This window comes from Marmota marmota, unplaced genomic scaffold (genome assembly GCF_001458135.2).
Source record: "Marmota marmota marmota unplaced genomic scaffold, marMar, whole genome shotgun sequence".
NCBI lineage: Eukaryota > Metazoa > Chordata > Mammalia > Rodentia > Sciuridae > Marmota > Marmota marmota.
In genome coordinates, this window is record NW_025999925.1 from 4753147 (window position 1) to 4778726 (window position 25580).

General features: G+C 37.6%; 1 protein-coding gene and 1 non-coding gene across 3 annotated transcripts in view; one reads left to right on the forward strand and one right to left on the reverse strand.

Moving 5' to 3' along the window:
* The window catches only part of Mccc2 (methylcrotonyl-CoA carboxylase subunit 2), a 73619-nt gene that overhangs the window by 11514 nt on the left and 36525 nt on the right, over positions 1 to 25580 (reverse strand). The window contains exons 7-13 of one of the 2 annotated variants that reach the window (XM_015497817.2): positions 19264 to 19377; positions 12599 to 12663; positions 9339 to 9438; positions 9148 to 9243; positions 5778 to 5850; positions 2789 to 2865; positions 681 to 747 (exon numbers count right to left, since the gene is read on the reverse strand). In XM_015497817.2, coding sequence (XP_015353303.1) covers positions 681 to 747; positions 2789 to 2865; positions 5778 to 5850; positions 9148 to 9243; positions 9339 to 9438; positions 12599 to 12663; positions 19264 to 19377 — 592 coding nt within the window. The remainder of the gene's footprint in view (positions 1 to 680; positions 748 to 2788; positions 2866 to 5777; positions 5851 to 9147; positions 9244 to 9338; positions 9439 to 12598; positions 12664 to 19263; positions 19378 to 25580) is intronic. The other variant, XM_048800158.1, reaches the window with a different exon arrangement.
* Trnaa-agc lies at positions 1213 to 1285 on the forward strand. Its single transcript has one exon. It is a non-coding gene; the product is annotated as a tRNA-Ala (tRNA).

Here is a 25580-nt window from a genome sequence, read left to right on the forward strand (position 1 = left end):
TGAGCCTGAGGTGACCATATATGAATTACTTGGAAGATTGAGGGGGGAAGTTTTTTGCTAGTCAATACACATGAGTGCTACCTCTATGTTAGACACAGTGCAGAGTCACAGAATTCTAGGTAAGAGAACTTTGAAGCTGTAAGAGACTTTAAAATCACTCCACCCACCATGTGAAGATCATCTATGAAGCATGAAGTCTAGGGAGGTTACAGAACTCACTTTAGTCATGCCATTCTTTGGAGTCAAAACACAAATCCCCACACTTTGGCTCAGGATGTGCATGTACATTTTAAATAGATATTGTTTCAGGTAGAATCAACTGCACAATAAAAGATAAATGGACAACCACAGCATGTACTTTAAATCCTTTAGCAGAAACAAGGTACTGGGAAGGAGACAGTGGGTCAGACAATGCTCTCTGACTCTGGGCAGGTGGGTAGGGCGCATGTGTAGAAGTAAAGGGAGGCCATTGAACATTTGTGATGCACCAAATTCAGAAACTGCTTCCCTTAGAAAATATGGGTAATCTCCTCAAAGTATTTAACGTTCATAAAGGAAAATGTTAATCCTTAAAGAAATTCCAGGAAAAGCTAGTCCAACAGAACTTTCTGCACTGAGCCACAATGGATGGTTTGCAGCTCTAGAATAAATGAACCAAATAAACTGAGCTATTTTCTCACCAGTGATATTCTGGAGGAACAGCAGAGGAATATTTCTTTGGCAGCATAACTGGACGAAGTGAGCGCCCTATAAGCAAATAACATAAAAATTCTTTTTTTAAAAAAAATACAATTAACTCCATAACTATCATGCATCCCACAAAAATCACAATTTGGGTCAAAGAGAAGAAAGAATACCCTTTTTTGGATAGTCTGACCTTCTATTAACCATGACAGTAAAGGAACAGTGCTGCCTCACTGTTTATACCAAGCTGACTCTGCACACTCGCCTGTGTGATCACTGGCACGTTGCTGTAAGGCAACTGCTGTGTCGCAGATGAAGTTAATCACTAACATTCCAAGCAGCAAGTAAAACTTCAGTAACAGAAACGAAAGAACTACGGTCAGTGAGAATGGCTGAGCTTTGCTATAAAATAATTCTCTAATTTTCCATTTTAGAAAAAGAAAGAATGCAAAGATTTGGGGATATCCAGGATACCACTGACATCTTGGTGACCATTTGCTTCATGCATCAAGATGATTAAATATGGGCTGGGGTTGTGGCTCAGTGGTAGAGCACTTGCCTAGCATGCATGAGGCACTGGGTTCGATCCCCAGCACCACATAAAAATAAACAAATAAATAAAGGTATTATGTCCATCTACAACTAAAAAATTTTAAAATATATTATAAAATATATCTTTCTTACTCACATGCCCCAACAAAGAAATGGGATTTTAGATTAGGCTGAGTGCTAGAGATCTTCTAGCCTTCAGGTTAGGAAATTATTTACTGATCTAAAAATGTGACTATTCTATCCCTATCTTCGAAAGATTGTGTGAGCAAGAAACTTGTATAAACCATATCCTTTATGTTTTACTGTCTGCACATCTTTTATCTCCATGGGAAATGCCTTGGCTGGTACAAAATTACAAAGTAATTGCTCAACCTCAATATGACTATGTTTACAAGAATGAGGAAATCACACAGACCTTTGGGGCTTATTTCAACAAATGAAATGTCAGACTGGAGCCAAACATAACTCCTCCTGGGTTTATCTGTGCCAAGCTGACAGATAAACCAAGTGGTTCGTCTGGCCTCAGTCTGACATTTCCTCTACTGAGATAAGTTATAAGTCATTATTTCAGTAGCATTTAATATTTTTGAAAACATCTATACTATTTAACGAAAATAAGCAATTCTTCCATCTATATATGGGACTATCAATTTTAGGTTCTTTTTTAAAAGAAAAAACTATAGAACCATAATAAATTTTATTAAAAGTTCTTTATAATGGGATTGTGGATGACTTATATTTGCTTTATTGTTACTTTGTTTTGGTTTTTTTTAAATAATTGAGCTGAGGGAATAATAATGGAAAGCAGAATATAGAAACTGGTTTTATTGATGAAACATTTCACCAAAGACAAATGCTTCCTCATTTAGGGTGTGAAAAAGTTTAACTGGCTGTTTCCTATAATAATAAGGAATACTTTACTAAAACTAAACTTTTTTCCTAAGACAACACTTTATCAAAGAAGTACATGAATTACATTTACTTAAGGTGAGGTAATCTGAGACAATGATGCATGGAATCACCCAGTAAGCCAAAAGATATTCAAGAGCTCACTCTTTAAAGCCAGAACACCAGTAACAAAAACCTACTATTTCCCATTTCCATAAAGTAAAAGCAGATGACAGGATAGAAAGGAATAAATAAATAGCTCACAGCTCAGAAGCACACGCATAGGGTAGCCAAATCCCTCCCACACATCAGCCCCAGAGGAGGAGCCCCTTTCAGAACAAGTCTCCCCAACCTTCTCTGAACACATACTTGTGATAGCAATTGTAATTGAAGTATCTCCTAAGAATTTTCCTAAAACAGCATATTTGACATTTTGATAGAGCTGCAGTTTTTCCATCACATCATGTTAATTTAACCAACATAACTTTCAAACACAAACATACATGCACAGGTATAAACATGTACACAGCATTTTGTCTGCTAAGATGTCTGGTTAAACATTATAAAGCTTTTATGCACTAAATTTTCATTCATTATTTGACCTTCAAAATTAATTGTGCTAGATTAAAACAGAAACTCTTGAAGTCTTTTTAGCAGTACTTGCCTTTTTTGCAGATTCAGAAAACAGAACTCCATTGTTTCCAATGATACCTATGGGGTATCCAAATATTCGAGCAAATCCTCAAAAGAAAATTCAGAAAGAATTTACATTTTTCAGAAGGCTTTTAATTCTCACCAGAAGCACACTTACACATTCTTTAATTTCAGATCAAAGTTTAAAATGTAAAGGGATTTTTATCTATGGCATAAAATAGCTCATGTCACAATATTTTATTCTTATGGTACCAGAGGCTGGTTTTGTTCTTTGCTTCTGAAAAGGGTCATGTTACATGTAAAGTTGTCTATTTGTACTGGGTTACTTGGATTAAATGATTGGTTCAGTGTGTCATCCACTCATTCATTTAACACATACCTGAGTTCCTGGTGTGTACCAGACACTATGGATATTCCGAAATACAACAAGCCAAAGGCACAGAGATATTTAAAGGTTATTGTTCAGACCTATTTCCCAGCTTGACCAAAAATGCGTGTGGTAACAACAGACCCTTAAAATAAAAAGGATAAACTCAGGGAAACAACTTAGAATTAAATAAATAAACAAATAAATAAAACAAGAACAGTTAAGTCTGGAAGTGATCAAGGATAAAGCAAGAAAGCCAGTTAGGCTTCAAAGAATGAATCACTTCACTTTCGTTTTCAGTTTGCATCTTTTTTCTTCTTTTCACAAGTGCCATCTCTCTATCACCACTTCCACTACCACTTCAAACACCCACCCTATACAAACGCACACACAAGAAACAAGGGGAGGGGAAGCGGGGGCAGGGAGAGGGAGGGAGAGAGGGAAGGAGGAAAGGAGAGAGACAGCAATTGTTATTTTGTTAGGCAGGTGTTTAAGGTTATTTAAGAGGAGGCTAATTATTTGCAAACCAGAAGAACTTGACTAGAGAGGCCTTCTCCAGAGAGATTTCCAACAAGCCAAGGATGGGCTAAATGTGTTAAGTATTTAACAGGGTAGAACACCTGTAGGTATGTACCTGTAGGAAGAGCATCTTACAAGTGAGTCGTGCTATATTCCCACGAGGTGAATCCACCCATGTGAATGGGTGTCAAATACTTGGAACCCAAGAATCCACACTCTGTGGACCAAAGTGGGTCAAAGACAGCTTACTACAAAAGCCTACACACCTGGACTCTACCTCTTCAACCTCTAGCTGCACAGGCTGTGGAGCCTGACACAAAGTAGGTGCTCAAAACATCAGAGAAGAAAAATTAACAGATAAGAGCACATTGACATATTGATAAACCAAAATGCTGAACTTTTAGAGACAGATTTTTGTTCTTTACTTTTCCTTATATTGATTTATTACCTTTCTAAATGATTATGTTTATTTAATGTGATAAAGTGGAATACTGATTTGATGGCCATAGATTTCTTTTTGTCTTACAGTCCTAAAATCCCAGCCAAAAGCCTAAGCTGCATATCCTAAATGGCCCTGCCACTTATAGAAGCTATTCAGGGAGAGCTAAGCTAGCCACTCCTAAGAGTGTCCACTCACAAAGAGATGAGACTCTAACATGATCCACTTGGAAGATGCCACTCTGCACATTAACTACCCTGTTGACTACATAGGCATTCAATCCACCGTTGGCCCTGCCTAGGGATCTCCAGACACAATCAGACTTGTTGAATGGGGCCCATGGCCCCACTATCCTAGGGACGTCATGGAAGGAAGGTCTTCACTAACTGCCTGATCCAAAATGGAATTCTGAAGAGAAAAGCAAAATGTCCAAGAAATCTCCTGGGGCCTAAGGATGAGTGCTGAAGCAGGAGGAAACCCTGAAGAACTCCCAGACACACTTGAGCCTCTGGAGAATTCTGGTCTCCCCTCTCACCCTCTATGCCTCCCACCCTCTTCCTCTGGTCTTCCCTCTCCCCTTCTCTTCCCCCAGCCTTACTTACAGCCCAGTGTAGTCAAGAAAATATGGAGGAAACTGGATGTAGCCCTGGTTTCCTAGGGGACAAGGGCACCACAAGTACTGGGCAAATATATAAAAGTAGATGACAGGGACAGCCCATCCATCTTTAGAGAAAGCAGACAAGCTTTGACTTGTTTGAAACCACAATACAATGAGGGTTACATCCTGCACTATTTGGTGACAAATCCTGCCTATATATCAAACAAAAAGCTCTTAATCACTTAAACACCTAAATACAAAAACATAAATTCCACTCCCATTGTGAATCCTCCTTCTGCTCACAAATCAAGCTAGGAGAAAGTGCTGAAATTTCTCCTTAAGCTTCAATGTACATTTGCAATTTGGACTTTTGCAGCTAGTTTTTATGTCCCCCTCCTCTGATATGTTATTGTCAGGATAACTACTATATTTTCAAGCTTTTTAACACCAAGTAAAATTCATAAAATGTGTTCTGCCATTTGGCCAAGATATATTGAGTCTAGCAGCTGTTTGAAATATTTTTTTTCTTCAAAGGCCTATAAACTTAATACCTTAGACAAAAGAATTAACATGTATAATAATCTTATTTGTTTTTCTAGATGTAGCATACTGTCCTGCATGCATCAGCTTAAGACCCCACAGAGGCTGTGAGAAGACTTAACTCACTCTACATTCTTCTGGAAAGCTAAAACATCACATAAAACTTCCCAGTTGAATTGGAGACTAAAGAACAAAAGAGACAATGCTGAAATTTTCAAAATAACTAGTCATCCAGAGAAACAAAAATCATTACAAATATTTTCTGCTGACTTTAAGAATATTGTTATATAATGCCACAAAGTCACAAATAAGGGCTCATATCACAGCATCCAGCCATCATTTTAAACTCTCAGGAATCATGAAACCATTTAACTACAAATCACCTTTATAAAATAGCTCCTTTTGAAAACTGACTCATACATGTGTAGTGCTCTAAATAACAAAGCTCTTGCCAAGTGTATCAAAGCCTTGAGAAAGGAATCACTCATTTCAAACCAGTAGAAAATGTTCACATTTTCATTCCTTCACTTGCATACCTGTAACTAATGTGTCTCCATAGAAGGCTTTGAACTCATTGAATCTGCTTCCATCCACGATCCTAGCAATGACCTAAGAGGGAAAATGACAGTGTTCCTCAGAAATTATAACACAAAATAATGTTTGCATTAAAGTAATTTATAAGGAAAACAATTCAGTGACATTGCCACTTTCACAAAATTTCACTAGAATTTCACTTAACGTGCACAGTGAATGCCCTAAAATCACTCTGGGCTCTAATTTTACATCTCACTATAAAAAGGCACCATGTTGTGCACAAGAAAAGCTGCAAAGATTCTGGGGACTGGGGACTGGGGGCTGGGCTTAGAGAGGCTGTCAAATGCCTCCTCGAGTTCTGGGAACTGACCAGAGAGCAGGGCATGGACAGAGCCTGCAGTCAGAAGACGTTGGCTCAGATTGTATCACCTGACTTAGGTGTTCCAGAGTGAGTCACTTAACCCATCAGAGCCTCAGTTTTCACTTCTGGAGAAGATGGAACAAAACCAGAATGAACTAGTAGTAAAGAACCTAAGAAAATAATATTAAAATGAAGAACCAGTCTGACTTCCAGCTCTACCACTGAGCAACAAATCTTAAAATACTCTAAGCCTGCTTCCTCATCTGTTAAAAAAAATCATAATAACACTGGAAAAAGTACTAACTGAAGCATACTAACCGGCTTTCATTGAAAGATAGGTATTAGGGGGCTGGGGTTGTGGTTCAGTGGTAGAATGCTCCTGGGTTCAATTTTTAGTACTCCCCCCAACAAAAAAGAGCTATTATTAATTATTAGTAGTATTCTCTCAATAATTGCTCATTAATTCTGACACACTTGAAAGAGATTCACATATATTGTCAATCTAAATCTAAAGGGAGCAGAAATTACTGAGGAGTTGATCCTTTAAGCTCATCAGGACTATTTCAGTAGAGCACATGCTTAGCACTTGTGAGGTCCCAAATTCAAACCCCAGCAGCAAACACACACACACACACACACACACACACAAGTCCTAAACATGAAGCATACCCAAACTTCTTCAGAAACTGTTTTAGATGATACATATTATTTTCTATATAGTTCATACTTCCCTTTTCTGGCTTACCACATCAATCAAAGCTTTTTCTAATTAGATGCAAGGGTTGAAAAATGAGGGAATGCTTCCTAACATCTTTTTCTGCATAAGGTAAGAGCTTACTTTGAACTGTTTTTTAGTTCTTTTCCTAAATATGGGAATATAACAGTTATCTGTTTTAGGTTCTATGACCTCCAAAACTGAAACTTTTAACAAGCCATCAACACATAACTACCGCCCACACGAAGATGAAGCTGCTCGAAGGGCACAGCAATTTAGGGTCACTTAGTATAACACTACCTCATATTTACTTTACAATTAACAATATCCTCTCATACAAAATATATTATCTTCATAAGAATTGAAACTTTAGGAATAGACAACGTGGTACTATCACATTTCTAGAAGCAGAAACTGATACTCAGGTTAAATCCCACTACTTCTAACTAGGGGAACATGAGCTAGAAGTCAGGTTTTTAGACTTAGATTCCAGTGCCATCCATGGCTCCATACACTGCCAAAACCTCTGAACAAGGCTTGTTAATATAGAAAAATGTGATAAATTATGACGAGCATGTAGCAGCAAAATCTAGAAACCCAGGTCATTTAAGAAGGCAAGAGTTTATCTTTTTTATAAGATTTCCATTAAAATGAAGTCTCACAAAAGCATGACTCTTCTTTTGTTCACTTCTGAATCCTGGTGTCTGAAACAACATGTGCACAGAACACATACTGAATAAAGGAAGAAAAGGTTGTGCTAAAAACGGATAACTTCTCAGTCATCTAGAAACTTGGTTGTCTGGAACAACTGGGTTCTCAAGCACATTAGATTCCAAGTACCATGTTCTCTGTGCCTAGGCATAATTAAAAGTCAAACTAAAGACCTAATTCTAAAACTTACAGTTAACAAAGCTACCTTGCTAAAGAGAAGTGCCAGTTGAAGCTCTATAAAATTCCAAAATGTAAGACCCTTTAGTAATAGTAAGGCTTTGCTCAAATAAAATAGTTGCACGTGTCTATACAATGGAATATTACACTCATCAACTCATTCAAAAAACATTGGCTGAGTGCCTACCATGTTGCCAAGTACTATTATAGGGATTAGGACCTAACCACAGAAAATGCTTGATGAAGAACTTTTAAGGTCAAGAGGAAGTGCTTACAATCTAAACTGGAAAAGCAGAATTTAAAAAATTAAACATAAACACAAATAAATTTCAACCATATTAAAATGTATACAGCCATCCCTCGTAATCCATGAGGGGCTAGTTCTAGGCCCTCTTACCAAAATCCACAGATGCTCAAGTTCCTATGTAAAATGTCACAGTATCTGCATATAACCTACACATACCCTCCCATATACTTTAAATCATCTCTAGATTACTTATAAAACTTAATACAATGCAAATGCTATGTAAATAGTTATTATGCTAAGAAATCTGTACGTGTACAAAACAGATGTTATTTTTTAAAATATTTTCAGTCTGAAGTTGGTTGAATCCAAGGATGCAGAACCACAAATACAGAACCCATGGATATAGGGAGCCAACTGTATACACACATGAAGTCAAAACATCAAAATATTGGCTGTTTTCTCTGGATGGTGGAATTATAAGCAAATTTATTTTCTTCTTTTCTACATTTTTTATAGCTAGTACATGACTGTTGTTTTATAGTCAAGGGGAAAAAGTAACTTAAAATACTAAATTTCCTAGCATAGAATATGATAGTAAGATAATTTCCTAGCTTAAAAATGATTTTGCTAGCTACAGATATTGAACAACATAAAAGCTTATGTGCTCATGCAAACACTAAAATTGTCAATCTAGATTACAGAACACTATGCTGGCAATCTGCAACCATAGCAACATCTTCCACTGTAATCAAGTTTACTACTCACTAATGTCATACTGCTCTAAAAGGGTACCTTTTCCTTCCAACAACTTACTGACATTTTGTCCATATCCTAAAATAAGAACACCAAAAAGAAACAGTTGGAAATTGTGACACTGTCCCAACCTAGTTCCTAATGTCCACATGAATACGGAGTTCTATGAACAAACCAAGCCTTGTTTTCCTGCAAGGAAAACTTCCCAATCATTAAGAGACTTTCCCCCTCTCTCTTTGAGTATGTACCAGTGAAACCTACCACATGGAAAGACATCTTTCCTGTATACTACTCCTCATTAAGAGCCACATCAGTCCTGGTGCATGAATACCCTGTAACAAAACTTCAGCTCTGAAGACACAGAGACTGCCAGCATGGCTTACAGCTTACAGTTCCACTTTCTCATACCTCTCGGATATCAAAATTCCGCTTGAGGTTAGCACCAACTATTCCATACATCTCATCAGCAGGAAATAAAGGCTCTTCAGAAGGTTCAATGGTAACCTATAGAAATCGAGAAAAATTGTGAAAACATGATTCAGGTGGCATAAGCCAAAATTTTTTTTCAGGAAAATGAAAGAAAAACACATCCTACTCACATCTAATTTCTTCTGATAATTCAGACTCCTCACAACCTTTCTAGTCAAGTGAAGGGCATGATGATCATTCAAAGCATAGTGGTCAGTGACTCCAGATTTTCTATAGAGTAAAGCACATGAAAATAACCAGAATGCAAAGTAACAGAATTAAATATCTTCCACCCCAAATGCCTTCTGTTATCTAAGAATAATCGCACTTTTACTTCCAAAACACTTTAATAAATGTAATCTTGTTCTATTCTTATAATGTCCCTGGAAAAAGAGCATTACCTTGTTTTACAAAAATAAAAAAATCTGAGATATACCTTGCCTGAGGACAGGGGAAACTGTGTCAGAAACCCAGGCCTCCCATTTCCCAATCTTGACTTTTTGCAAGACCCTGGGGCCTTGCTTGCTGGCCAGGGCCTCTGTTAAGTGTTCATTCCGTGTACCTCAAACCAACTGTATGGGACGTACACACTTTCACATGCAGGTCGTGACAGCATCAAATGTTTGTAACTAGCTCAGCTTCTAATGAGGACACCAACTATTGTCTTTCATTTCTGGGAGACTTCTGAGCCCCTTCTTACCAAGCGACCCCTGAGAGTAAGCTGTCACAGGTAACAAAAAGGTTTGAATACACCATCCCTCAGAAGATGGATAAAATGAAAATTGATGGAATAGCTCTGTGATAAGAGCCATGGAAGTTTCTGCTCAATTTCAAGTGCAGTGAATGACATCTGGGCTTGCTCTGGTAGTTAGTCCTGTCCCAACTAGATGCCTTGCTTTTTCATATGCAGATGTACAATGACTTTCTAATAAAGTATTTTTAAAATTCTGTAAATTCAGACAAAAAAATATATCCCTGAAAATAGAATTTAGGTTCACTTTATGATTAAGGACTATGTTGCTGCACTGTTTTAACATCCTGCCTAAGGACACCGCCCAACCTTTGGGAGACCTTCTCAGAGCTGGGCTCTCATGATGGGTTACATTACTCTACTCCTGGATTGGATACTCCTAAACAAGAGTAGAGACCAAATTTACTCTCTTTATAGCCTTCCAATGCTTGTCAAGTGGCAGACCCTTCAGTTTCTTTAATATACAGTTTACAGGTGACCTTTTATTTATTTATTTATTTTTTGATGCTAAGTATCAACCTCAGGACCTCATGTATGCTAGGCAAGTGCTCCACTGATGAGCAAGCCCTTAACCCTATCATTTTAAATGCTTCATGCATAATACCAGCTATAACTGCTGACTGCTAACTGCTGTAATTCAGTAAGAAACAGAAACAGAAGGAACCACTTACTCAAAATACAATGATTTCTAATAAAAACTGCTTAATATTTACCAAAACAGCAGGAAAAGAAAATCTTTGATGAGTTACTTATATAAGTCCCTTTTTTTTAAAATCAAATTAGCTCTTATGGATAAGTAATCAGAATGGTATAAATATGTATTTATGGGCTGGGGTTGTGGCTCAGCAGTAGAGTGGTCGCCTCGCACGTGCAAGACCCTGGGTTCGATCCTCAGCACCACATAAAAATAAATAAGTGAAATAAAGGTATTGTATCCAACTACAACTAAAAAAAAAATGTATTTACAATGACAAAGAGACAAGGCAATTTGTGACTATTAATTTTACGTGTTTTTTAAAAATGTGATCAGCATCTATTCATTTCCAAATATTTTAAATGAATTATTATGAACAACAATAATTATAGTAATAGAGTGCTTGGTGTATACTAGAAACTGCTATAAGGTAGGTACCGTTCAAATCTTTGTCTTACACATAAGTAAATGAGGCTCAAGGAGACTAGGTAGTTTGTCTAAGTCACAAGGGTAACAGATGGATACAAGACAAAGGCAGAATCTACATCCCTAATTTGATACACTGCCTAGAGCTTTGCTTTTTAAAATTTATAAAAACGAATGGTCCTCAAATACCATCTCCCTCTCCTTCCTTTCATTAAGTTCCTACAAACATTAGTCCATTCTGTACTATGCTTCTAACTCGCCCTTTTCTACCTGCATCCCGGTCTCTCGGAATGGCACAGGCACCACTGCCAGGGAAATCGTGTGCTGATCTCCTTGCAAGGGTGGGTAAATGGAAAGAGGCACAGTCACACTGCACCTATGCTTACACAGCCACTTACCTAATAAACAAGGGTTCTGTTCCCATTTGACAACACTCACCTCACCTGCCAAGCTTTTCTCAAAGACTGTCAACTCCACCCTAGTCATTCCTTTAATCATTCTTCCTAAAACTGCAAGCATGTTAATATATTTGTAATTTTTTAATTCACTCATTCATTTCTCTTATGTACCTAATTAAATTATAAATCATGAAGGGTAGGGACTAGAGCTGGAATTTTTTTTATTACTCATAACAATACAATCAATCTATCCACAATAAATGCTCCATGTGAAAGGAATGAATAAAAAACTAAAACAAAGGTCCTTTAACCAGCTATTCAAAGGCACAGCAGGTTTCTGGAAGGAAAGTGGAATCTTACCACCCATTGCCCTCTTCTCACCTGGCCTCTTCCCACAGCATCCTGGGTCTATGATATGGCAGAGCAAAGGGAAGCTTACTACACCTGCCAGGCCAGTCAACTTGGTGATCAGATCTGCTTGCCATTGAGGACATGGTGGTGGGCCTTCTTCTCTATTTGCATTCATGATGAGGTGAGCTCGCCTAATCCAAAGGTTTTAAATTCCACCTCTGTGCAGATGATCCCCAAATAAAAATCTCCAGTCCTGATCTCGCCTCCAGACTCTTACAGCCAACTGCCTGCCCAGCAATCTCTATGTGGATGTCTCCAAGTATCTCTAATTTCTCAGATCCTAAAGGAGTACTTGATCCTGCTGTCCTAGCCCCTGTCCTCTTACACTTATCTTTATCACCCCACATTCCTGTCCTGTATCACCAAGCCCCTCAATCCCACCTGTAAAATAAGGGCACTTTAAGGGTGTTTGTTAAAATACACAAGAAACCTGTCTCTACAACCCTTCTCAGCTATAATGAAAAAGCTGATGCTCAACTTGCATCCAATGCAATGCATGTAGAATTGCATTCCAAAATGCAACTGTAATCCAAAGAATTGATCCCAGAACAGTTGACTGGGAACAATTAAATTAGTTTGGTCTGGCAAGCTTAATACTTATAAATAATAATAATAATTAATTAATTAATAATAACAATAATAATGTAAAACCTCTGTTAAATAAACAAAATGACAATCAATCCTAAAAAGAAACAACCATTCCTGTTTCACCTGCAATGAAGATCAGCACCTCCAAGATTCTCAGCAGACACCTCTTCACCAGTAGCCGCTTTAACCTACAAGGATAAAAATCAACAGTGACTGATCCCCTGGAGATACAAAATGCTTTCCTAATGAGTTCATCTCCTAACCTGACCACATTTACACTCTTCCACAGAGATGAAGAACTAAGTGTTCTCATTTCATTTACTAGCAAACCAAGAGGTTATTTCTAGTTTCCAAATGAAAACTCTGAACCCAACCTCATCAAGAACATTCCCACAGCCCCTGTGAAAGCAATGGAGTCTGACTTGGGCCCAGGGGATTCTGATGGAAGGCTCATACCTTCCCCTCCATGATGCTTGCTGCCTCAACACACTGGAAAGCCTTTGAGTCTGTGCACGCTCCTCCCACTGCCTGGGATCCCTTCTCCTCTCACCTACTGCGTTAATTCCCTTAGCCTGTGAGACCCATCTCCAGTTGCTTGCTCCATACCTCTTCCCTGACCCACGCAGGCCTCCACAAGGTGAATGACACCCATGGTCTTAACAGAGTAATGCCTGTCTCTCTGTGGCCACAGAATTAAACCTCAGATTTTTGCCAGACTGGGTTTCAGAAATTTGCACAAATCTGTCATCATTGAGTGTTCCCTGGGGGCAGGACCATGATTTTTCTGTCTTCAAATACTTGAATTCTAGGCTGTAAAATTCCAGTTATTATCACTAATTCTGTATTCTACATTTAAGGCAAGGAGAAAAAGTCTCCAAAAGTACCGAAATCTAAGCTCTAGTAGATGTGACCAAAAAGAAAGAAACCTTGAGTAATAAATCAAGAATGACTCAATTAAGCCTGAGAAATTGCAACAGGAAAAACAGAGAAAAATCGTTTAATGCTAAATGCCAAGCTGATTTCTCAGGAATTATATATTGATTCCTATGTCTTTGGGTTGATTAATTTGTTTCTTCTTTTTCACACAGGAAAGGTTTTTATTAGAATAATGAACGTTAATCTAAAATACAGCATAGAAATGACTTATCTATCATTCACCACATCAAAAGTTCTGTCTTAAATATCTTTCCACAGGGAGAAATAATTAAAATTTCCAACTCCAATTATTCCGCCCCCAGGAACCAATTATTGGTTCTCTTCTTTCCAAAAATTTCAGTGTACAATAGCATTCAGTCCAGACAATAACTAATTATAAGAGGTGTCTGGATATTTAAAGTTGTAAAAAGGAATAAACAACAGATATACTATATTTATTTTTAAATATCTGACTAATATCAACTGAAAAAAAAAAACAAGGATTTATCATCAGTTAATATTCATTGAACACCCACAACATGTTTGATACTGTGGTAAGTGCAAAAATGATAAAAGTTGGAGAAAATTAAAACAGCTTGTTCTACTAAATAACAAGTTCAGAAAAGAAACAAGACAGGAGAACAAAAAGCTCCTTCTAAAGCTTATTACTATCCCCTTGTTCCAATCACTCTCAGCTACTCAAAGTAACAGCACCTGAATGTCACACCGTGAAACTGCAGAGCCTTTTTTCCACAGTCTGCAGGGGTCAGAATTGAGTGGATGGGGTGCCTGCTTTTTTTTTTCCTCCCCTAACCATGGGCTTCCAAAGGCAGTCAGACCACCGAGGGAGGTTCAGTTTTAGAGGACTTGAGGCTTCTCTGGCTGTTTGAGCTGCTTCTTTCTGACACAAAAATCTGAATCCAAAGAGCAGACACTTTACTCCAGTTATTAAGATGCTGCCTATATTTCCAGTAGACGTTTTCAAATTTCTTTACTCATTTTCTAATGAAAAGTAAGAACTACTAATAGAAAGTAAACGATACAGAACAACTCCACAGATATAAACTTTGCATTTTCTTCTTCTGTTAATCCATGACAGCTATTACATTCAGCATGAGAGTGTTAAGGAATAATAATTGCCAGCATTTTGAATAAAACCTTGAGACTTTAATTACTTTTAAATGGCAACCATTCAGCTTACCTTATCTTCCATAAGAGTTATAAAAAATTAACACTATCACTTGGGAAATACACTACATCAAAGCATGAACTTTTTTTAAAAAACTTTTTTCTAGTTGTAGATGGACAGCATGCCTTTTTTTTTTTTTTTTTTGAAAGAGAGAGAGAGAATGAATGAATATCTTTTTTGTAGATGGACACAACACAACACCTTTATTTTTTATGTGGTGCTGAGAATCAAACCCGGGTCCTGCCCGTGCTAGGCGAGCGCTCTAACGCTGAGCCACATTCCCAGCTCTGCATGCCTTTATTTTATTTGCTTATTTGTGTATGTGATGCCTCACACATGCTAGGGAAGCACTCTACCACTGAGTTAAAACCCCAGCCCCCCAAAGCATAAACTTTTTGTGTGTGTGTGTGCCAGGAATTGAACTCAGGGACACTCAACCACTGAGCCACATCCCCAGCCTTATTCTGTATTTTATTTAGAGACAGGGTCTCACTGAGTTGCTTAGTGCCTTGCTTTCGCTGAGGCTGGCTTTGAACTCATAATCCTCCTGCCTCAGCCTCCCGAGCCAATGGGATTACAGGCATGTGCCACCATGCCCAGCAAGCATGAACTCCTTAACATACTCTTTTTAATAAATTTGTATTCGTATTCCAAAACCAAAGACGATTCTTTGACTTTATGAAGTGATAAACTTACTTTTTAAAATATAATTCACATATCATAAGATTCAGCATTTTGCACAAAAGCATTCAATTCAGTAGCTTTGTACATATTCCCAAGATTCTGCAACTGTCCCCAATATCTAGTTCCAGATCATTTCATCAATCCATCCACATCAGTAGTCTCTCCCCCTCCCACCCGGCTCCCAGTCCTTGGCAACACTGATCCTTCTTGTGTCTATGAATTTACCTATTCTAAATATTTCACACAAGTAGCATCATTTAATGTGTGCCCTTTTTTGTCTGGCATGATGTTTACGAGGACCAGCTATGTTGTCATATGTCAAAACTTCACTTTATGTATGCCTGAATAATATTCCACTGTGTGTATAATATAGTTTTATAACTTGCTTGACAACATTCCTCTTTTTACCTATTGCATAGCACTGGATTTTTCTTATATTGTGGGGTATTTTGTTAGAAGGTGTACTAATCATTCAAGTCTAGGATCACTATGTGACTGAAACACAACAAAGCAAAGAATGCACCACCAAGTCACTGATGTGCAGTCAGCCCAAGCAGAGGTGAGGAAAAGCATCAGAGACAAAATCCAGTCATCCTGGGTGGATGGCCAGTAAGGCTGAATAGTGCTTCACTCTCAGCAGAGTCCCGTGATTGGGGTTTAATGCTCTGTGGTCACCCTCTTGAAATTCTTAATCTCTGCATTCTTAATCTTGGAAATTCTTGTTCTGATTTGTTTTGAAACAGAATCTTGCTAACTTGCTCAGGCTGGTCTAGAATTTTGGGCTCAAGAGAGCCTCCTGCTTCAGCCTCCCAAGTGCTGGGACAATAGGTACATGCCACCACCCAGCAATCGTTAAAATTCTTGATCTTTGAATATGTATTTTGTAAGTGACATCTGAGAAGACAATGGGGCACATATGTTGGGGCTTGGAGTCGCAGTTCTTTCCTGATCTGCCTTTGCCACCTTCCAGGGATGAGTTTAGCTCTGTGCTTCCTCCTGACCTGTACCTGGGCCTACCTCCTCTTCCCCATGCCCACCTAACAATTGTTGCAGCATGTGCCTCGAGTGCGTGCAGAGAAGGTGCAGGGAGAATCTGTGTCTCAAGATGAAGCACCAAAAGACAGTCATTGTCCTGAGCTGCATTATGGAGGTGTGGTCTACAGCAGGGAACAGGGTGGGAGGTGGAAGCTAACCTCCTATCCTCTCTTGATCTAGGCAACAAGCACATCCTGGGCATGGAGGCTGCACATCTGTTGAGAATAGTGTCTTCTGTGGGATGGGATGGCCCACTGGAAGCAGAGATGCCTGGGAAGGGGAGTTCTTATGCCAGAGGGAGCATAACATTAGAAAGTAAATTGAGGCTGGGCACAGTGGTGCATGCCTGTAAACCCAGCAGCTCAGGAGGCTGAGACAGGAGGACTGCTAGTTCAAAGCCAGCCTCAGCAACTTAGCAAGGCCCTGAGCAATTTAGCAAGACCCTGTCTCAAAATAAAAAATAAAAAGGGGATGTGACCCAATGATTGAGAGCCCATGGGTTTAATCCCTGGTACTAAGAAGAAAAAAAAAAGGTAAATTTAAAGAAAAAAACACGACTATAATTTAGGACCACAGAAGAAAGGGAACATAGAAGAAAAGGAAATGGTTTATACTTTAGTACCCTTAATGATATTTTTTCCTACTTTTGAAAAAGCAGTCCCATATTTTTCATTTTGTACCAGGGTCTACAAATTATATAGCTGGCTCCACCAGTAGTTCATAAAGGTTGTTAGCATTAAAAATTAAGACCTCTCACGGGTATTCTAACTTGCTCTTATTTTTTTTAATCTTTGAAAAACCTTTTTAATAGGTCATAAATTCAAAAGTCAAAGGCCATTCTCCCATCCTGTTTCCTCTACTCTATACTTATTGTATCTTTTACAGAATTTTAATGCTTGTATAAGAATATAATGTATATTTCCCCTATTTTATACAAAAGTTAATATACTGTATGTGAGCACCTTGCTTAACTTAACAATTCTCAATTTGTTACTGAATTGAAAAATAGTAAAGATGAGCTAGAAAAAGAATCAGTTCATTTCTTCAGCCATGATCACTCAATGCAGAGAAGAGGACAGTCCTATCTACAAATGATGCTGGGACAACTGTATATCCACTTGTAAAGCACTGCTGGACCCCTTCCTTAAGCTTTACCTCACACTATCCCTAAAGGGATCAGGACCTAAATGTACAAACTAAAATTATAAAACTCTCAAAAGAAAACAAAAGAATAAATCTTCATGACCTTGGGTTAGGCAAAGCTTTTTTGGATATGAAACCAAAAATATAAGTGACAAAAGGAAAAAAAACATAAGTTGAACTTCATCAAAATTCAAAAATTTTGTGTTTCAAAGAAGGACATCATCAAGACAGTAAAAGGCCCACAGAATGAGAAAAACTATTTGCAAATCATATATCTGATAAGGGAATTGTATCAAGAGAATGTAAGAATTTTTACAGCCCAATAAAGACAAATAGCCCAATTATAAAATGAGCAAAAGATCTGAATAGACATGTCTCCAAATATATACAAATGGACAATACGTACATGAAAAGATGCTCAATATCATGAGCCATTAGGCAAACACTAATCAAAACCAAAATGAGGTACTACTTTACTCCCTCCAGGATGGCTACAATCAGACCGACACACAAATACAAATGTTGTTGAGGATGTGAAGAAATCAGAACCCTCATGCACTGCTGGTGGGAAGGTAAAACATGTTTTGGATAGGTTGGCAGTTCCTCAAAATGTCAAACATGATTATCAAATGACCCAGCAATTCTGCTACGTATATGCCAAGAAAATGAAAACATGTCCAATAAAAAATGTGTACATGAATGTTCCCAGCACCCTTATTCATAATGTCCAAAAAAAAAAAGAGACAACCTAAATGTCCATCAACTGATAAATGAATAAATAAAGTGCAGCATAACCATACACTGGAATGTCATTCAGTCAAAAAAAAAAAAAAAAAAGAAGTGGGGCGAGATTATGGTTCAGTGGTAGAGCACTTGCCTAGCACCTGTGAGGCACTGGGTTCAATCCTCACCACCATATAAATAAATGAATAAAATAAAGTTACAAAAAAAAAAAAAAAAGAATGAAGTGATTCTTAAAAAGGTGAATACAGAATAGCATACAACCCAGCAATCCACTTCCAGTTATATATACACAAAAGAAATGAAGGCAAAAACTCAGATATGTGTACACCCATATTCATAGTAGTATTAGTCATAATAGTCCAAAATTGTATCCCAAATGTCAACAGGAGATGGATAAACAAAATATGGTATACACATACAATGAAATGTTTTTCAGCTTTTAAAAGAAATGTAATACTGACATTTGCTACAACAGAGATATTATGCAAAGTGAACTATTCATAAAAGGACATTATGCAAAGTGAACCTTTCATAAAAGGACAAATACTATATGATTCTACTTACATGTAAGGTACCTAGAGTAGCTACATCCAGAGACAGATAGGAAAGTGGTTGTTGCCAAGGAGGTAGAGCTGAGAAGAATAGGAGTTAGTGTCTGATGGCTTTCAGTGGGGAAGACAAAAAAGTTCTAGAGATGGGTAGGCTGATGGCTGCACAATAATATGAATATACTTAATGCCACAGAATTGTACACTTAAGATGATAAATTTTATGAAATATATATATTACCATAATATTTTTTAAACCATCAAAATATATTTAAGTCAGATGCAGTGACACATGCCTATAATCCCAGCAACTCAGGAGGCTGAAGCAGAAGGATCACAAGTTCAAAGTTGTGCTCAGTAACTTAATGGGACCCTGTCTCAATAATTAAACATTTAAAAAAGGGCCAGGGATGTGGCTCAATGGTAAAGATCCTTTGGGTTCAGTTTCCAGTACCAAAAAACAAACCAAAAAACACAGTTAAGTGGTATATTTTATGTCATATATACTTCAGTCGAGTTCATATTCTTACCAAAGGGGGTCCTGCCAAGAAAATTGTACCCTGCTTGCGTACAATGATGTTTTCATCTGCCATTGCAGGCACATAAGCACCTCCTGCTGTACAGGAACCCATGACCACTGCTATCTGGAATGGAAGCATAAAACCACCGTGAGATGCAGCGCAAGCACTGAATTATGTGGTGTTTGACCTACAGTCTCACAAACCAGGGGATATTACTAGCTGATCCCTGAACTTTGTTTGAAAAATTGAATCCTCTCAATGTTTGGAATAGTATCCAGACTTTTTATCAAAACATCTTGAAGGTCAGGCTAGCCTGAGCAACTTAACAAGACCCTATCTCAAAATAAAAAATAAGAAGGGACAGAGATATAGCTCAGTGGTAAAGAGCCCTTGGTTCAATCCCTAGTATCACCTATCAATCAATAAAACATTTTAAAGGGCTTATATCATACTTCTCAAAATATATGGACAATCTCCTGGTCAGAGAGAAGAATGGACTAAACAATTAATAAAAAGAAGAAACCCATGTGACACCCAGTTTAAATAAATCCTCTATATAACCATCACTTATTTCACAGGAATACTGAAATAATTCTTCAAATGAGTGTTATTAATATATTGTGTTACCCCAAAAATGATATTTTCTAAATATAAAACTGATGTTACCATTGTTTTCAAAATCTTGCTTAAAAGCCAAATATGGTGATGCACACCTGTATTCCCAGCCACTTAGGAAGCTAAGGTAAGAGGATCACTGATCCCAGAAGTCCAGGGCCCGCACCTGGGAATCATGGCTGGACCTTGCACGTGCTAGGCGAGTGCCCTACTGCTGAGCCACAACTCCAGGCCCTCTTATATGTTTTTTTCATTGGAAAATTTTAAAAGGGATGTAAAAAATTCTTGCTTGAATTTTAGTATGGCACAAATAATAATAAGTACTGGTTTGGCATTATCCCTGCACAGAAAAAGAAATATCACCAAAGAAAAGAGCTCTTTGCGGCTGGGGTTGTAGCTTAGTGGCAGAGTGCTTGCCTCACACACGTGAGACACTGGGTTCAATTCTCAGCACCACATAAAAATAAACAAAGATATTGTGTCCATTTATAACTAAGAAATATTTTAAAAAATGATGTCTATAACAGATTGTTTTAAAATTATAGTATAAAAACAATTTTTGCTACTAATTCCAGTATTCCATTAGTTTGCCTTATAGTCATGCAAGTATCTGTTTTGAAAAACAGTATGCCACATTATTACTAAACCAAAAATGAAAGTAAGACAATTTAACATTTTTCCACCTAAATGGCCATCACAAAAATAAAGCATTTTTCCTTAACTAAAGCTTTTCCTGTATGTTATTAAAAGAGGCTGTAAGACTCACTTCTCAACATGTTATAGAGGAGTTTATCACTTATTGTTTTGCTTGTCCACTGCCCAGAAGTTTGTTTTAAAGTCTACCTCTGTTACATTCCAAGCACACAAGAAAACATTCATTTTACCCATGTTTATAAATAGCAAATAGATACAAATAATCAACATGCCCATCAGTACAACATTTTGAGTAGTAAGTGAATTATGGATAAATACATTTTTAAAATACATTTTAAAAATATATTTGCTAAATACTTGTTAAAATCTGAGGCAAAAATAACAAAATGAAATGTCAACACAATAAATTGGGGTGGTGCACACGTGAGTGTTCTGTTTTATTATTTTTTGTACTTTCTTTTTTTTAATTTTTTTTGTAGTTGTAGATGGACAGAATACCTTTATTTTATTTGTTTATTTTTATGTGGTGCTGAGGATCGAAACAGTGCCTCATGCATGCTAGGCAAACACTCTACCACTGAGCTATAGCCCCAGCCCTCTGTGCACTTTCTGAATGTTTGAAATGTTATGGGCTTTTTCATTTTTAAGGTTCTGCAGAAAGTAAAGGACACAATTTCACCTTATCATGTTGTTCTTTGTACTAAAACACCAGGTTCAGTTCAAACTACTTTAGCATGCAAAAGAAAAAAATCCAGGAACTTAGAGAAGAGTCATAATGATGTAAGGATCTAAAAGGGAACAGTTTTCAAAAATAAGACCTAAAGAACTAAACAGGCGTAGCAGATTCCATGAAAACAACTAGAGAGCAAAGGAGAGGAAAGAATAGCAACTGTCAGCAAGTATTCAAAGACAAGGACGGGGGTGGAGGAGAAAAGGAGGGATTCCTTTGTCAAAATGCCACCACACCATCTGCTACAGAATGGATATTTGTGCCCCCCAAATTCATAAGCTGAAGTTTCATCCATGGTTCAGAAAAACCAAAAGCAAGACATGGATAAATCTTAAGTGAAAAAAACAGTCACATCACTTTATTCTATGATATCATTTACATGAAATGTTCAGATAGTCAAATTCACAAAGCAAAGTAGATTAGAGGCTGCCGAGGGCTGGGGGACTCTGCAGAAGTGGGTAGTAACTGCTAATAAGGAGATAAAAATATTCTAAACTTAATTCAATTCCATGATATCCTAAAAATGACTGAATTTTAACATGCTAAATGGATGAATTATATGGTATCTTAAGAGAGCTGCTATAAAATATTTAAAAATAAGAGCCAGAGTTACTAAGTACACAGGAATCAAAATTATCAAATGTTTTCATCAATAAGAGAGGCCATTCTAGTTACAAGTATTTAACAGGCAAAATTTTAATATTGTTTGGGCAAATGCTGATAAAAGAAATAAAACTTAAATAAGAGAACACAGATAAAAAGAAGTCACCAGCCAATGACTAGTCACTGTTACACAATCTTTTCTTATCATTTAATTTTAATTCACTCACCACAAAAGAGGACAGAATGGATGTGCATAAGAAGAATTCCAGCTTATCCAGCTCACAGAGCATAGGGGTCCTAGGCCTAGACAATACTGACAACTTCTCATGGCCCAAATTCACTTGTGGTCCAACAACGAGCTTCCATGAGGCCACAATGGACAAAGCTCTCTGGATAAAGGATCTGGAACCCCAGAAAGAAAATGCTGCTGAACTCTCCACTAAGAAGAATTAAAAGGATGTAACACGAATGACCATAAACTTCTCTGACCACACTCAGAGGTAAATATTTGGCTATACTGGAGGTACAACCCAGGCATTGTGTCAATGTGTATCAGGACAAAGGCAAACTCCAAAGAATCCAACTGAGAGGATATAGTCTTTCCAGTCACCAGAGAAGGAGGCCTGCTCTGCCACAGGAACAAACCAAGAGATCCTAAGATCTCTTGGGCAAAAAGACCCAAGGTGATTCCAAGATCTGAATCATAAGCAAGAAAGCAGAAGGAGGCTGAGAAAATTGATAAGAACAAACCCTGTGATCACTTCCACAAGCAAAATTTCTGAGTAGAAGGAAATGAGATGCTACAAAACAGAGGCAATCATCTGGGAAAACTTCAAATAAAATTTTGTTACCCTTCCAGGTCTTGCCTCAACAAATAGACACTGGTTCTCATTGCACCAAATGAATTAAATACTGCACATCAGCAGGATGCCCTGTGGCAAGGGTCTTGACAGGAGTCACGAGGTTTTATACCTGATTCTGAAAAGCTGTGTGAACTCTGGACCTCTATTGTCCCACAGCAAAACTGTAGATGACTCTCTAGTTCAAGAAATACTGTCATAAATGTAATATAACTTGGCAGGGGGGAGAGGGTTCCAACTGCTTTACAGAAAAGCTATTAAAAATGTAACAATGTTGTTTTCCTATCTCTTATCTGCGATGTGTAGAAAGGAAAAAAGAATAAAAGCAATGATATATTTTCTTTTAAATCTCTTGTCTTAACTTCGTTTTCAATTAAAAGTAATTGTGGAAAGCAAATACTACCTGAATCACATTTTCCCCTGCCTCTACCTAAAGAAAGACCATGAAAAATAAAAGCCACAAAATGCATATCTCAATGCAACAGTTGTCCAGAATAAAGACATTAACAACTATCCTAACCCAACACTGCCAGTTCTGCAGGACTCAAGCTTATCTGTTCCAAATGGATAGGTTTGAAATGTAGACAGAATGCAAAAAGTCTATCCGACCCAGAACATTCTGTTTTTCCCTCAGTCTTTTTATTACAGAGCCTCAATGTAATCAGACTGATTTCCTCTCTCTCAAACTCTACCCATCTTTAAAATAGGTTAAAATGCTATTTTTTTCTCTTGTTTTTGGTAGTCCCAGGGATGGAACCGAGGGCCTCAGACATTGTAGGCAGGCACTTTATCACTAAGCCACATCCCCAGCCACCCTTCTCCCCTTTTTTTTGAGACAGAGTTTAAGTTCCCCATTATAGCCTCCAACTTGCAATCCTCCTGCCTGGGATTATCGGCATGTGCCACTATACCTGGTTGGAAAATAATGAGATCATATTAAGTCCCTCAAAATGATTACTAAGGTCTAAAACAAAATAAAAAAAAAGAAGATATGGCAAATGCCTGTAATCCCAGCAGCTTGGGAGACTGAGGTAGGAGGATCATGAATTCAAACCCAGCCTCAACAATTCTGTGAGGCCCTAAGCAACTTAGCAAGAGCCTATCTCAAAATAAAAATTATAAAGGGCTGGGGATATAGCTTAGAGGTTAAGTACTCCTGAGTTCCATCCCTGGTACAAAATGATAATAGACAAATAGATACATACATACATACATACTAAAAGGGGATATAGCTCAGTGGTAAAGTGTCTCTGGGTTAAATTTTATCCAATCCAAAAAAAAAAAAAAAGAAATCTGAACTTCAAAACTAATGAGCTAAGCCAAGAGGAAAGGAAGAAGGAAGAGAGGGAAGTAAGATAACAGGGAAGGAGGAGCCCATAAGAATAATTTTAAGTATATCTCCAAGAAGAGAAAATACACAGAAACACAAAGAAAACAAAAAAATGAAAGGCCCGAGAAACTGCAAATGTGGCTAAACAAAGAAGGCCTATTTCAGAAGACACGATTTATTAGCAAAAGCAAAAATACCTGCTGCTGATGTAATGTAGTAAGGCTTACAGTAAAACAAGGATCAGAATAGCTATGCCATAGCCAAGATCAATCTACAGCAAACTGGACTATCAGTAAGTTATAAAGATTCATTATAACATGAGGTCTCAAGAAAGCAAATATGAAGATCCCACTCCTGAAGGAGATTATAAATTTTCTGCTTCAGAAGCCAGTAACATGGAAACCACATTGGAAAAACAAAAGCAGCACATTCAGAAAACCACTAGGGCACTGGGTCATGATGTGGAGAAGGCCCCCCCAAAGGAGCCTCAGGAAGATGTGAGACTCCATGAGAGACCAACACAAGCATCCCAGGTCTTTAAATCCCAAGAGCAGACAGGGTCTGAAGACTCACCCTGCAAGAAGAAAACATGAAAGTAGGGGGAGTACTTCACATGTGAGTACTTAGGGCAACTGTTTTTTCTCCTTGAGAGCAAAAATAAAGTGATAACCTGGAAGGTCTGCAGAAAACTGCCCACATTTAGACTGCAAAGATACAGGAAATAACAGAAACATGACTGCATCACTATAGTAATGCTATTTTAAGTTCTTGGGGTATAAATCAAGGAGTGGGATAGGTGGGTCAAATGGTGGTTCCATTTTTTGGTTCCAAGTTTTCTGAGGAATCTCCACAGTTTTCTAGAGTGATTTCACCAATCTGCAGTCCCACTGGTAATGTATGAGTGAACTTTTCCCCCCACATCCTGGTCAACATTTATTATTACTGTGTTCTTGATAATTGCCATTCTGACTGGAGTGAGATGAAATCTCAGTGTAGTTTTGATTTGCATTTCTCTAATTGCTACTGATGTTGAACATTTTTTCCTATATTTGTTGACCATTAGTATTTCTTCTTCTGTGAAGTGTTTGTTCAGTTCCTTAGCCCATTTACTGATTGGGTTATTTGGGGTTTTTGTGTGTGTTAAGTTTTTTGAGTTCTTTATATATCCTGGAGATTAGTGCTCTATCTAAAGTGCAGGTGGTAAAGATTTTCTTCTATTCTATAGGCTCTCTCTTCACATTCTTGATTGTTTCCTTTGCTGTGAAGTAGCTTTTTAGTTTAATACCATCCCATTTATTGATTCTTTATTTTACTTCTTGCACTTTAGGAGTCTTGTTGAGTAATTCAGTTCCTAAGCTGACATGATGGAGATTTGGGCCTACTTTTTCTTCTTAGAAATAAATGGATAAATGGATTTACAATAGGCAAGGTTAATAAAATTAAATAAAAAGCCAATCTTAGGGAGGAAACAAAATGGAATTTGACTACTGAAGTTCATTATCACTATCAAAATATATATATATATATATATATA